The 14785-nt window shown below is 45.9% G+C and overlaps 1 protein-coding gene across 1 annotated transcript; it reads left to right on the top strand.

The window, feature by feature from the left end:
* Positions 1-565: 565 nt before the first annotated feature.
* Positions 566-3105, top strand: LIPT2 (lipoyl(octanoyl) transferase 2). The gene is made up of 2 exons (XM_075851305.1): positions 566-1097; positions 2793-3105. The coding sequence occupies exons 1-2, from the start codon at positions 656-658 to the stop codon at positions 3035-3037; spliced, it is 687 nt and encodes a 228-aa protein (XP_075707420.1). The 5' UTR covers positions 566-655; the 3' UTR covers positions 3038-3105.
* The last annotated feature ends 11680 nt before the right edge of the window (positions 3106-14785 follow it).

Here is a 14785-nt window from a genome sequence, read left to right as displayed (position 1 = left end):
GCATAGTAAATGGCGTAAATTTATAACATGAGAATCAATCCTGGAATAGCGGCTTATTTTCAATTCTCTCCTAAAATAAAGTTAATAAAATAATACTCTTGTAGACTCCTCCTCCTCCTCCTCCTCAGTCCTGTGCTGCGTCTACTCCGGCTCCCGGGATGTCAGCAGGCCGCCCTGTGCTGCGTCTAGTCCGGCTGGGGCTGCTCTCCTTCCCGGAGGTGGTGTGTGTGCAGCAGCGGAGGATGATCAGGGATGAACGGGAAGGATTGGTGGTGATCGGGGATGATTGGGGGCATGTGGCTCCTCCCTCCTGTGGACTCCTCCCTCCTGTAGACTCCTCCCTCCTCCGGCTCCCGGGATGTCAGCAGGGGATGATCGGTGATGATCGGGAATGATTGGTGGTGATCGGTGATGATTGGGGGGTGGCTCCTCCCTCCTGTAGACCGCTCCCTCCCTCCTGTAGACTCCTCCCTCCTGTAGACCCCCTCCCTCCTGTAGACCCCTCCCTCCTGTAGACTCCTCCCTCCTAGAGACTCTTCCCTCCTGTAGACTCTTCCCTCCTGGAGACCCCTCCCTCCTAGAGACTCCTCCCTCCTGGAGACCCCTCCCTCCTGGAGACCCCTCCCTCCTGTAGACTCCTCCTCCGGCTCCCGGGATGTCAGCAGGCCGCCCTGTGCTGCGTGTAGTCCGGCTAGGGCTGCTCTCCTTCCCGGAGGCGGTGTGTGTGCAGCAGCGGTGTGTGCGGGGGCTGCGGCCGGGGGACGCTGCTCGGGGCCGGGACACGCTGTTGCTGTGCGAGCACCGGGCTGTGTACACGGTGGGGATCCGGCAGTGTCCGGGGGAGGAGGAGGCGCGGCTGCGGGCTCTCGGAGCGGACTTCCAGCGCACTGACCGCGGCGGCCTCATCACCTTCCACGGCCCCGGGCAGCTGCTGTGTTACCCGGTGCTGGACCTCCGCCGCCTCCGCCGGTCCCTGCGCGACTATGTGTCCGGCCTGGAGGGGGCTGTGATCGGCCTGTGCCGGGGGCTGGGACTGGAGGCGGAGCGGGCGAAGGAGACCGGAGTCTGGTTGCGGGACAGGAAGATCTGCGCCATCGGTGAGGACAACCGGAGCCTCATAGACCGGGGACTACAACTCCCAGCATGTCACACTGGGGGAACTACAACTCCCAGCATGTCACAGGAGGAACTACAACTCCCAGCATGTCACACGGGGGGGGGGGAGACTACAACTCCCAGCATGTCACACGGGGGGGAACTACAACTCCCAGCATGTCACACGGGGGGAACTACAACTCCCAGCATGTCACACGGGGGGACTACAACTCCCAGCATGTCACACGGGGGGACTACAACTCCCAGCATGTCACACGGGGGGAACTACAACTCCCAGCATGTCACACAGGAGGAACTACAACTCCCAGCATGTCACACGGGGGGAACTACAACTCCCAGCATGTCACACGGGGGGGAACTACAACTCCCAGCATGTCACACGGGGGGAACTACAACTCCCAGCATGTCACACGGGGGGAACTACAACTCCCAGCATGTCACACGGGGGGAACTACAACTCCCAGCATGTCACACGGGGGGAACTACAACTCCCAGCATGTCACACGGGGGGAACTACAACTCCCAGCATGTCACACGGGGGGACTACAACTCCCAGCATGTCACACGGGGGGGGGGGGGAACTACAACTCCCAGAATGTCACACGGGGGGAACTACAACTCCCAGCATGTCACACGGGGGGGGACTACAACTCCCAGAATGTCACACGGGGGGAACTACAACTCCCAGCATGTCACACAGGGGGAACTCCAATGCATGCCACATAGGGGAACTACAACTCCCAGCATTTTACACAGGAGAGGGGACTACAAGTCTCAGCATGTCAGGCAGCAGAATCACAACTCCCAATAATATGAGGGACTACAACTCTCATGTCAGATAATGGGGGTGATCGCCTCTCTTAGATCCAGATGTAGAGTCCGTACAAGGCCCGGGCTCCATGATGATAGAACACGGCGGCCTCCAGACGGGTCTAGTGCGGTTACAACACCCGGAGCTCCTGCCGCTCATCAGAACCGGGGTCCGGCCTCATCCGCGTACCGCCGATCCGTGTCGTCAGAATTCACAGATCCGCAACAATTCACCAGCGGCGCGAGCTGCAAATCGGAAACTTAAAATGAACCGATCCATAGAAGACCGCGGTGGTGTAACATGAAGCCGCCCCCCCCCCCCCCCCCCCGCCACTATTACAGGGTCACACTATATTATTATTAGGATTATGTAGTCGGAATAATCACATGGAGGATAAGCCCCTGTTCACACCGCTCAGGTTACTCTCCAGCATAAACTTCAAATACGTCTGCAAATCGTTTCCCAATGATCTCAGTAAGAGACGCACGGCGCTGTTCACATGATTATTTCTACGCGGCTGAATTCTTTTTGTTGGTGTGAACATAGTCCTAGTCGTGCTGAGGTTTCCTGAATGTAAACAACAAGCAGAGATCTTGAAAATGGTGAAGCGTTGACAGGACAGCGGCCCTTGCTCTGGGTCTCCCGTACATCCCCCCCCCCTTGGTGCTCCGCCATCTGTGAAAAATGATGAAATGCTTCTGGTCAGCGCTCTGCAGCCTGTGGCTCCCGGTGGTGGTGAAACTACAACTCCCAGCATACCTGAGGGCATGCTGGGAGTTGTAGTTTCACACCCGCCAGGGAGCCCCAGGTTGCAGAGCGCCCCTCAGTGGTGCGTCCTGATAACCTGCCTCTTGTCTCTTCACAGGGGTCCACTGCTCCCGCCACATCACGTACCACGGCCTCGCCCTCAACTGCAACACCGACCTCTCCTGGTTCAACCACATTGTGCCCTGCGGGATTGTGGGTAAGGGGGTGACGTCGCTGAGCGCGGAGCTGGGCCGGGAGGTCACCGTGGATGACGTCATCCCACAGTTTTTAGAAGCCTTCGAGGAAGAGTTCAAATGTAGTGTGGAGTATAATGACGATCACATGACAGCAGAGGCCACGTAGCGTTATAACGTTATTTATTCATCATGTGGACTCTTTATTAAAGGGCCGGGCCTGTCCCCCTGACAACTCTTCTGCCTCCACGTTTTATACTCCACATCTCCTGCCTTCAATATCTGCAACAGGATGAAGCTGTCCGCACCGACCACTGGCAGCCATATTGGCTCTAACCGGGCTGCTTTATCTGTCATCCAGCCACTGAAAGGCTCCTCCCCCTCCCCCTCTCAGTGCTTCCTGGCAGTCATACACAGTGACAGGCCCCTCATCCTCCCACTCCCCTCATTGTACAGAGATGTGAATAATTATTCCCCAACACCCGGGTCTGGTAGCGTTTTCCTGACTCAAACATAAATCACAAGTTCTGTTCAGTAGAACATCAGAGGGTCCGAGTGTGAGGTAATAAAGACTAAAGAGGATGTCCCTGCACTGAGATACAGTATATACATTTCTAATACAGTCACTGAATACATACATTACTGATCCTGTATTATACTGCAGAGCTGCACTCACTATTCTGCTGGTGGAGTCACTGTGTACATACATGACATTACTTATCCTGTACTGATCCAGAGTTACATCCTGTATTATACTCCAGAGCTGCACTCACTATTCTGCTGGTGGGGTCACTGTGTACATACATTACATTACTTATCCTGTACTGATTATGAATTATATCCTGTATTATACTCCAGAGCTGCACTCCCTATTCTGCTGGTGGAGTCACTGTGTACATACATTACATTACTTATCCTGTACTGATCCTGAGTTATATCCTGTATTATACTCCAGAGCTGCACTCACTATTTTGCTGGTGGAGTCACTGTGTACATACATTACTGATCCTGAGTTATATCCTGTATTATACTCCAGAGCTGCACTCACTATTCTGCTGGTGGGGTCACTGTGTACATACATTACATTACTTATCCTGTACTGATCCTGAGTTACATCCTGTATTATACTCCAGAGCTGCACTCACTATTCTGCTGGTGGAGTCACTGTGTACATACATTACTTATCCTGTACTGATCCTGAGTTTCATCCTGTATTATACTCCAGAGCTGCACTCACTATTCTGCTGGTGGAGTCACTGTGTACATACATTACTTATCCTGTACTGATCCTGAGTTATATCCTGTATTATACTCCAGAGCTGCACTCACTATTCTGCTGGTGGAGTCACTGTGTACATACATTACTTATCCTGCACTGATCCTGAGTTATATCCTGTATTATACTCCAGAGCTGCACTCACTATTCTGCTGGTGGAGTCACTGTGTACATACATTACATTACTTATCCTGTACTGATCCTGAGTTATATCCTGTATTATACTCCAGAGCTGCACTCACTATTCTGCTGGTGATCACTGTACATACATGACATTACTTATCCTGTACTGATCCGGAGTTACATCCTGTATTATACTCCAGAGCTGCACTCACTATTCTGCTGGTGGAGTCACTGTGTACATACATTACATTACTTATCCTGTACTGATCCTGAGTTACATCCTGTATTATACTCCAGAGCTGCACTCACTATTCTGCTGGTGGAGTCACTGTGTACATACATTACATTACTTATCCTGTACTGATCCTGAGTTATATCCTGTATTATACTCCAGAGCTGCACTCACTATCCTGCTGGTGGTGTCACTGTGTACATACATTACATTACTTATCCTGTACTGATCCTGAGTTATATCCTGTATTATACTCCAGAGCTGCACTCACTATTCTGCTGGTGGTCACTGTACATACATGACATTACTTATCCTGTACTGATCCGGAGTTACATCCTGTATTATACTCCAGAGCTGCACTCACTATTCTGCTGGTGGAGTCACTGTGTACATACATTACATTACTTATCCTGTACTGATCCTGAGTTACATCCTGTATTACACTCCAGAGCTGCACTCACTATTCTTCTGGTGAAGTCACTGTGTACATACGTTACATTACTTATCCTGTACTGATCCGGAGTTATATCCTGTATTATACTCCAGAGCTGCACTCACTATTCTGCTGGTGGAGTCACTGTGTACAGACATTACATTACTTATCCTGTACTGATCTTGAGTAACATCCTGTATTATACTCCAGAGCTGCACTCACTATTCTGCTGCAGGAGTCACTGTGTACATACATTACATTACTTATCCTGTACTGGTCCTGAGTTACATCCTGTATTATACTCCAGAGCTGCACTCACTATTCTGCTGGTGGAGTCACTGTGTACATACATTACATTACTTATCCTGTACTGATCCTGAGTTATATCCTGTATTATACTCCAGAGCTGCACTCACTATTCTGCTGGTGGCGTCACTGTTGACAAGATAAAGTGTTTGTCTGAGTTAAAAAAAAAAAAAGAAGTCAGGTTTTTCCTACTCTTGTTGAGAAAGTAATTTTATATAATGTCGTTTTTTTCTTCTATAAAATAGGTTCTAGACCAGGGGTCTCAAGCACGCGGCTCGCGGGACACAGCCGCTAGTATAGGCTCTGCTCCGAGACTGGATTTCTCTGACATCGCTGTCCACATATGAACAGCGATCGGCTCTGCTCTGGTACTCTGTGGAATTCTCTGACATCGCTGTCCATATATGGACAGTGTGTCAGGGTCTTTCACAGAGCGGTGTCCCGGGCAGAGCGCTAGTATCAGCTCTGCTCCGGGACTCTGTGGAATTCACTGACATCGGTGTCCATGTTTGGTTCTGTGGAAGCCCCAGACATGTTTGTCCAGAGTTCCGGGCAGAGCGCTAGTACAGGCTCTACTCTGGGACTTTGGGGAAGCCTCTGACATCCTGTCCATACATCGACAATGATGTCAGGGGCTTCCTCAGAGCTGGAGTCCCAGTGATGTCAGGAGCACAGCTGGAGTCCCATGAAGAGCCTACTAGCGCTCTGCCCGGGACTCCAGCTGTGGGGTTGCCCCTGACATCTCTGTCCATATATGGACAGTGATGTCAGGAGCAGAGCTGGAATCTCAGGCAGAGTGCTAGAAGCGGCTCTGCTCCAGGACTCCAGCTCTGGGAAAGCCCCTGACATCACTGCGGCAGCATCTGCGGAGGGCATTGTGGCATCATCTACGGAGGGCATTGTGGCATCATCTACGTCGGCATTGTGGCAGCATCCAGAGAAATATCTCAAATTTTAAACCTAGCGGTAGTATTATTATTATAGTAATGTATTATTATTATTATAGTAATACAGTGTTATTGTAGTTCAAATAACTAATTGATTAACAATAATTTTGTATTGTATCAAATTTGAAAGTAATGCGGCCCGTCAACTTCCCATTTTTTCTATATGTGGCCCACTTACCCGGCCGAGTTTGAGATCCCTGGTCTAGACCCTGATATAAAATCTGTGCCAAGTACCCCCTCAACAATGCCCCTCCATGCACCATCACTGTAGTCTTGTACACTGGCAGAGGGGCCCCTGTCGTACCCGGACCGCGCTGCACCTGCCGGTCTACATCTCCTGCCCTTACATGAATCTATATACACGGGCCAAGGAATTGTGTGTTGCATTTTTGACCCTTTTAACCCTCTTTGTGCCATTGTAACCCCTCGTGCACTGTCTTGTGACCCCAGCGCTGCCACCCATGAGTCCATCATGCCCTCTGCTGCGGTTTATGTTCTGGGCTTCCGCTCATCTCCCAATACATAGAAAACTCCAACACGAGCTATTTATGGGCAAACTGCGTCCTGAGGCCTATAAACAGACGAGCTGTCAGCGGGACTCCGGGGGGGGGGGGGGGGGGGGTTTGGCTTTCCTGTAATTGCAGTAAAGTGAAATATAAAGATCAGGAGAAGTCGCCAGTAGATAATATGGGAGGATGTGATCTCATCAATACAAATAAAGGGGCGAAACACCCCAATAACCGACAGAAAATCTGTGAAATATTCTATTCATTTCTTATCTGTTTCTGGGAAAGTTGAGTGGTGACAGCCAATATGGACACCATGGCAGCGCACCCAGCGATCACCCAATTGCTGCACAACGTAACAACTGGGTGAAGGGCCGGCAGACATGGGGTCCTGGGGCTGGACCCCTCCACCAAGCACAAGCGGGATGCAGGGATCGGGACAGGAGACACTTTAGACCTCGGTCTAGATTTTTCTTTAGTCCTGGGACGACAACATCCCTAATATTCACGATAGAAAGATCTAGGGAACCGCAATATGAAACATTGTGACAATAATGTACCAATAATGTATCAATAATGTACCAATAATGTACCAATAATGTATCAATAATGTATCCAGGGCTCTATATACAAGTGCTGCTTCCCTGGATCCTCTGAATGAATACATCTTATACCAGCAACTGTGTATCTAATCCTATCCTGTGTGATACTGTCTCCTGAGCTGCTGTATCTAATCCTATCATGTGTGATACTGTCTGCTGAGCTGTGTATCTAATCCTATCATGTGTGATACTGTCTGCTCAGCCACTGTATCTAATCCTATCATGTGTGATACTGTCTCCTGAGCTGCTGTATCTAATCCTATCATGTGTGATACTGTCTGCTGAGCTGTGTATCTAATCCTATCATGTGTGATACTGTCTGCTCAGCCACTGTATCTAATCCTATCATGTGTGATACTGTCTGCTCAGCCACTGTATCTAATCCTATCGTGTGATACTGTCTGCTGAGCCACTGTATCTAATCCTATCATGTGTGATACTGTATGCTGAGCCACTGTATCTAATCCTATAATGTGTGATACGCTCTACTTAGCTGTGTATCTAATCTTATCATGTGTGATACCATCTGCTGTTCTGATGCATCTAATCCTATCATGTATGATACTGTCTGCTGAGCTGTGTATCTAATCCTATCATGTGTGATACTGTCTGCTGAGCCGTGTATCTAATCCTATCATGTGTGATACTCTCTGCTGAGCTGTGTATCTAATCCTATCATGTGTGATACAGTCTGTTGAGCTGATGTGTCTAATCTTATCATGTGTGATACAGTCTGCTGAGCTGTGTATCTAATCCTACCATGTGTGATACTGTCTGCTGAGCTGTGTATCTAATCCTATCATGTGTGATACTGTCTGCTGAGCCACTGTATCTAATCCTATCATGTGTGATACTGTGTGCTGAGCTGTGTATCTAATCTTATCATGTGTGATACTGTCTGCTGAGCTGTGTATCTAATCCTATCATGTGTGATACTGTCTGCTCAGCCACTGTATCTAATCCTATCATGTGTGATACTGTCTGCTGAGCTGTGTATCTAATCCTATCATGTGTGATACTGTGTGCTGAGCTGTGTATCTAATCTTATCATGTGTGATACAGTCTGCTGAGCTGTGTATCTAATCCTACCATGTGTGATACTGTCTTCTGAGCTGTGTATCTAATCCTATCATGTGTGATACTGTGTGCTGAGCTGTGTATCTAATCCTATCATGTGTGATACTGTCTGCTGAGCCACTGTATCTAATCCTATCATGTGTGATACTGTATGCTGAGCCACTGTATCTAATCCTATAATGTGTGATACGCTCTACTTAGCTGTGTATCTAATCTTATCATGTGTGATACCATCTGCTGTTCTGATGCATCTAATCCTATCATGTGTGATACTGTCTGCTGAGCTGTGTATCTAATCCTATCATGTGTGATACTGTCTGCTGAGCTGTGTATCTAATCTTATCATGTGTGATACTGTCTGCTGAGCTGTGTATCTAATCCTATCATGTGTGATACTGTCTGCTCAGCCACTGTATCTAATCCTATCATGTGTGATACTGTCTGCTGAGCTGTGTATCTAATCCTATCATGTGTGATACTGTGTGCTGAGCTGTGTATCTAATCTTATCATGTGTGATACAGTCTGCTGAGCTGTGTATCTAATCCTACCATGTGTGATACTGTCTTCTGAGCTGTGTATCTAATCCTATCATGTGTGATACTGTGTGCTGAGCTGTGTATCTAATCTTATCATGTGTGATACTGTCTGCTGAGCTGTGTATCTAATCCTATCATGTGTGATACTGTCTGCTGAGCCACTGTATCTAATCCTATCATGTGTGATACTGTATGCTGAGCCACTGTATCTAATCCTATAATGTGTGATACGCTCTACTTAGCTGTGTATCTAATCTTATCATGTGTGATACCATCTGCTGTTCTGATGCATCTAATCCTATCATGTGTGATACTGTGTGCTGAGCTGTGTATCTAATCTTATCATGTGTGATACTGTCTGCTGAGCTGTGTATCTAATCCTATCATGTGTGATACTGTCTGCTGAGCCGTGTATCTATTCCTATCATGTGTGATACTCTCTGCTGAGCTATGTATCTAATCTTATCATGTGTGATACCGTCTGCTGAGCCGCTGTATCTAATCCTATGATGTGTGATACTCTCTACTTAGCTGTATATCTAATCTTATCATGTGTGATACCGTCTGCTGTTCTGATGTATCTAATCCTATCATGTGTGATACTATTACTGATATACTGTATTAAATCCAACAGCTGTGTGAGCAGGACTAGGTCTCATATCCTCAACTTCAGATCCCCTTCTAAAGTAATGAGTGATTGATGTTTACATGGGGATGAAAGGGTTAACCTGCAGTCATTCTAAGTCCGCGCCGTATTTGACATATTACACAATGTCGCCGTCTTGGCTCAGATTTTGGTGACATATTTACTAGTAATTGATGAATCCGCAGATGTCACTCTTATACGTGTCCTGACTTGTCCTGTTATTCCCTCCAGCATACGCAGTGCTGTGCACTATAGACGCCGTCCTCTGCCTATAGGGGTGATGATCCTTCTCCTCGTCACAATTACCACAGATCCGCGCCCACATGACGGATAATGGGAGCGGAGAGAAGTGACATCACCAAACCGACAAATGACGCAACTGACCAATGACAACACTCCAGAAACATCATCATATCAAGACAAAGGCATAACATACATAATCAGTCATAGCTGCGGACTGAGTAGTCATGTGTCTGCTGTATCTAATCCTAGATGTGTGATACTGGCTGCTGAGCCGTGTATCTAATCATATCATGTGTGATACTGTCTGCTGAGCCGTGTATCTAATCCTATCATGTGTGATACTGTCTGCTGAGCTGTGTATCTAATCCTATCATGTGTGATACTGTCTGCTGAGCTGTGTATCTAATCCTATCATGTGTGATACTGTCTGCTCAGCCACTGTATCTAATACTATCATGTGTGATACTGTCTGCTGACCCGTGTATCTAATCCTATCATGTGTGATACTGTCTGCTCAGCCACTGTATCTAATACTATCATGTGTGATACTGTCTGCTCAGCCACTGTATCTAATCCTATCATGTGGGATACTGTCTGCTGATCTGTGTATCTAATCCTATCATGTGTGATACTGTCTGCTGAGCTGTGTATCTAATCATATCATGTGTGATACTGTCTGCTGAGCTGTGTATCTAATCCTATCATGTGTGATACTGTCTGCTCAGCCACTGTATCTAATACTATCATGTGTGATACTGTCTGCTCAGCCACTGTATCTAATCCTATCATGTGGGATACTGTCTGCTGATCTGTGTATCTAATCCTATCATGTGTGATACTGTCTGCTGAGCTGTGTATCTAATCCTATCATGTGTGATACTGTCTGCTGAGCTGTGTATCTAATCCTATCATGTGTGATACTGTCTGCTGAGCTGTGTATCTAATCCTATCATGTGTGATACTGTCTGCTGAGCTGTGTATCTAATCCTATCATGTGTGATACTGTCTGCTGAGCTGTGTATCTAATCCTATCATGTGTGATACTGTCTGCTGAGCTGTGTATCTAATCCTATCATGTGTGATACCGTCTGTTGACCATGTATCTAATCCTATCATGTGTGATACTGTCTGCTGAGCTGTGTATCTAATCCTATCATGTGTGATACTGTCTGTTGACCATGTATCTAATCCTATCATGAGTGATACTGTCTGCTGAGCTGTGTATCTAATCCTATCATGTGTGATACTGTCTGCTGAGCTGTGTATCTAATCCTATCATGTGTGATACTGTCTGCTGAGCTGTGTATCTAATCCTATCATGTGTGATACTGTCTGCTGAGCTGTGTATCTAATCCTATCATGTGTGATACTGTCTGCTGAGCTGTGTATCTAATCCTATCATGTGTGATACTGTCTGCTGAGCTGTGTATCTAATCCTATCATGTGTGATACTGTCTGCTGAGCCGTGTATCTAATCCTATCATGTGTGATACTGTCTGCTGAGCTGTGTATCTAATCCTATCATGTGTGATACTGTCTGCTGAGCCACTGTATCTAATCCTATCATGTGTGATACTTTCTGCTGAGCTGTGTATCTAATCCTATCATGTGTGATACTTTCTGCTGAGCTGTGTATCTAATCCTATCATGTGTGATACTGTCTGCTGAGCTGTGTATCTAATCCTATCATGTGTGATACTGTCTGCTGAGCTGTGTATCTAATCCTATCGTGTGATACTGTCTGCTGAGCCATTGTATCTAATCCTATCATGTGTGATACTGTCTGCTGAGCTGTGTATCTAATCCCATCATGTGTGATACTGTCTGCTGAGCTGTGTATCTAATCCTATCATGTGTGATACCGTCTGTTGACCATGTATCTAATCCTATCATGTGTGATACTGTCTGCTGAGCTGTGTATCTAATCCTATCATGTGTGATACTGTCTGTTGACCATGTATCTAATCCTATCATGAGTGATACTGTCTGCTGAGCTGTGTATCTAATCCTATCATGTGTGATACTGTCTGCTGAGCTGTGTATCTAATCCTATCATGTGTGATACTGTCTGCTGAGCTGTGTATCTAATCCTATCATGTGTGATACTGTCTGCTGAGCTGTGTATCTAATCCTATCATGTGTGATACTGTCTGCTGAGCTGTGTATCTAATCCTATCATGTGTGATACTGTCTGCTGAGCTGTGTATCTAATCCTATCATGTGTGATACTGTCTGCTGAGCCGTGTATCTAATCCTATCATGTGTGATACTGTCTGCTGAGCTGTGTATCTAATCCTATCATGTGTGATACTGTCTGCTGAGCCACTGTATCTAATCCTATCATGTGTGATACTTTCTGCTGAGCTGTGTATCTAATCCTATCATGTGTGATACTTTCTGCTGAGCTGTGTATCTAATCCTATCATGTGTGATACTGTCTGCTGAGCTGTGTATCTAATCCTATCATGTGTGATACTGTCTGCTGAGCTGTGTATCTAATCCTATCGTGTGATACTGTCTGCTGAGCCATTGTATCTAATCCTATCATGTGTGATACTGTCTGCTGAGCTGTGTATCTAATCCCATCATGTGTGATACTGTCTGCTGAGCTGTGTATCTAATCCTATCATGTGTGATACTGTCTGCTGAGCTGTGTATCTAATCCTATCATGTGTGATACTGTCTGCTGAGCTGTGTATCTAATCCTATCATGTGTGATACTGTCTGTTGAACATGTATCTAATCCTATCATGTGTGATACTGTCTGCGGAGCTGTGTATCTAATCCTATCATGTGTGATACTGTCTGCTGAGCCATGTATCTAATCCTATCATGTGTGATACTGTCTGCTGAGCTGTGTATCTAATCCTATCATGTGTGATACTGTCTGCTGAGCCACTGTATCTAATCCTATCATGTGTGATACTTTCTGCTGAGCTGTGTATCTAATCCTATCATGTGTGATACTTTCTGCTGAGCTGTGTATCTAATCCTATCATGTGTGATACTGTCTGCTGAGCTGTGTATCTAATCCTATCATGTGTGATACTGTCTGCTGACCATGTATCTAATCTTATCATGTGTGATACTGTCTGCTGAGCTGTGTATCTAATCCTATCATGTGTGATACTGTCTGCTGAGCTGTGTATCTAATCCTATCATGTGTGATACTGTCTGCTGAGCCATTGTATCTAATCCTATCATGTGTGATACTGTCTGCTGAGCTGTGTATCTAATCCCATCATGTGTGATACTGTCTGCTGATCTGTGTATCTAATCCTATCATGTGTGATACTGTCTGCTGAGCTGTGTATCTAATCCTATCATGTGTGATACTGTCTGCTGAGCTGTGTATCTAATCCTATCGTGTGATACTGTCTGCTGAGCCATTGTATCTAATCCTATCATGTGTGATACTGTCTGCTGAGCTGTGTATCTAATCCCATCATGTGTGATACTGTCTGCTGAGCTGTGTATCTAATCCTATCATGTGTGATACTGTCTGCTGAGCTGTGTATCTAATCCTATCATGTGTGATACTGTCTGCTGAGCTGTGTATCTAATCCTATCATGTGTGATACTGTCTGTTGAACATGTATCTAATCCTATCATGTGTGATACTGTCTGCTGAGCTGTGTATCTAATCCTATCATGTGTGATACTGTCTGCTGACCATGTATCTAATCTTATCATGTGTGATACTGTCTGCTGATCTGTGTATCTAATCCTATCATGTGTGATACTGTCTGCTGAGCTGTGTATCTAATCCTATCATGTGTGATACAGTCTGCTGAGCTGTGTATCTAATCCTACCATGTGTGATACTGGCTGCTGAGCTGTGTATCTAATCCTATCATGTGTGATACTGTCTGCTGAGCTGTGTATCTAATCCTATCATGTGTGATACTGTCTGCTGAGCTGTGTATCTAATCCTACCATGTGTGATACTGTCTGCTGAGCTGTGTATCTAATCCTATCATGTGTGATATTGTCTGCTGAGCTGTGTATCTAATCCTATCATGTGTGATATTGTCTGCTGAGGTGTGTATCTAATCCTATCATGTGTGATACTGTCTGCTGAGCTGTGTATCTAATCCTATCATGTGTGATACTGTCTGCTGAGCCATGTATCTAATCCTATCATGTGTGATACTGTCTGCTGAGCCAAGTATCTAATCCTATCATGTGTGATACTGTCTGTTGACCTGTGTATCTAATCCTATCATGTGTGATACTGTCTGCTGAGCTGTGTATCTAATTCTATCATGTGTGATACTGTCTGCTGAGCCACTGTATCTAATCCTATCATGTGTGATACTGTCTGCTGATCTGTGTATCTAATCCTATCATTTGTGATATTGTCTGCTGAGGTGTGTATCTAATCCTATCATGTGTGATACTGTCTCCTGAGCTGCTGTATCTAATCCTATCATGTGTGATACTGTCTGCTGAGCCATGTATCTAATCCTATCATGTGTGATACTGTCTGTTGACCATGTATCTAATCCTATCATGTGTGATACTGTCTGCTGAGCTGTGTATCTAATTCTATCATGTGTGATACTGTCTGCTGAGCCACTGTATCTAATCCTATCATGTGTGATACTGTCTGCTGAGCTGTGTATCTAATCCTATCATGTGTGATACTGTCTCCTGAGCTGCTGTATCTAATCCTATCATGTGTGATACTGTCTGCTGAGCTGTGTATCTAATCCTATCATGTGTGATACTGTCTGCTCAGCCACTGTATCTAATCCTATCATGTGTGATACTGTCTGCTCAGCCACTGTATCTAATCCTATCATGTGTGATACTGTCTGCTCAGCCACTGTATCTAATCCTATCATGTGGGATACTGTCTGCTGAGCTGTGTATCTAATCCTATCATGTGTGATACTATCTGCTGAGCTGTGTATCTAATCCTATCATGTGTGATACTGTCTGCTGAGCTGTGTATCTAATCCTATCATGTGTGATACTGTCTGCTGA

The sequence above is a fragment of the Rhinoderma darwinii genome, chromosome 2 (assembly GCF_050947455.1).
Source record: "Rhinoderma darwinii isolate aRhiDar2 chromosome 2, aRhiDar2.hap1, whole genome shotgun sequence".
In the NCBI taxonomy this organism is placed as follows: Eukaryota; Metazoa; Chordata; class Amphibia; order Anura; family Rhinodermatidae; genus Rhinoderma; species Rhinoderma darwinii.
The sequence above is the reverse complement of the archived record's forward strand: the minus strand, read 5'-3'. Positions and strand labels throughout refer to the sequence as shown.

Coding starts and splice junctions, on each gene's coding strand:
- LIPT2 (XM_075851305.1), top strand. CDS start 656: ATGTCAGCAGGCCGCCCTGTGCTGCGTGTAGTCCGGCTAGGGCTGCTC. Junction 1,098..2,792: donor CAGGAAGATCTGCGCCATCG/GTGAGGACAACC, acceptor GTCTCTTCACAG/GGGTCCACTGCTCCCGCCAC.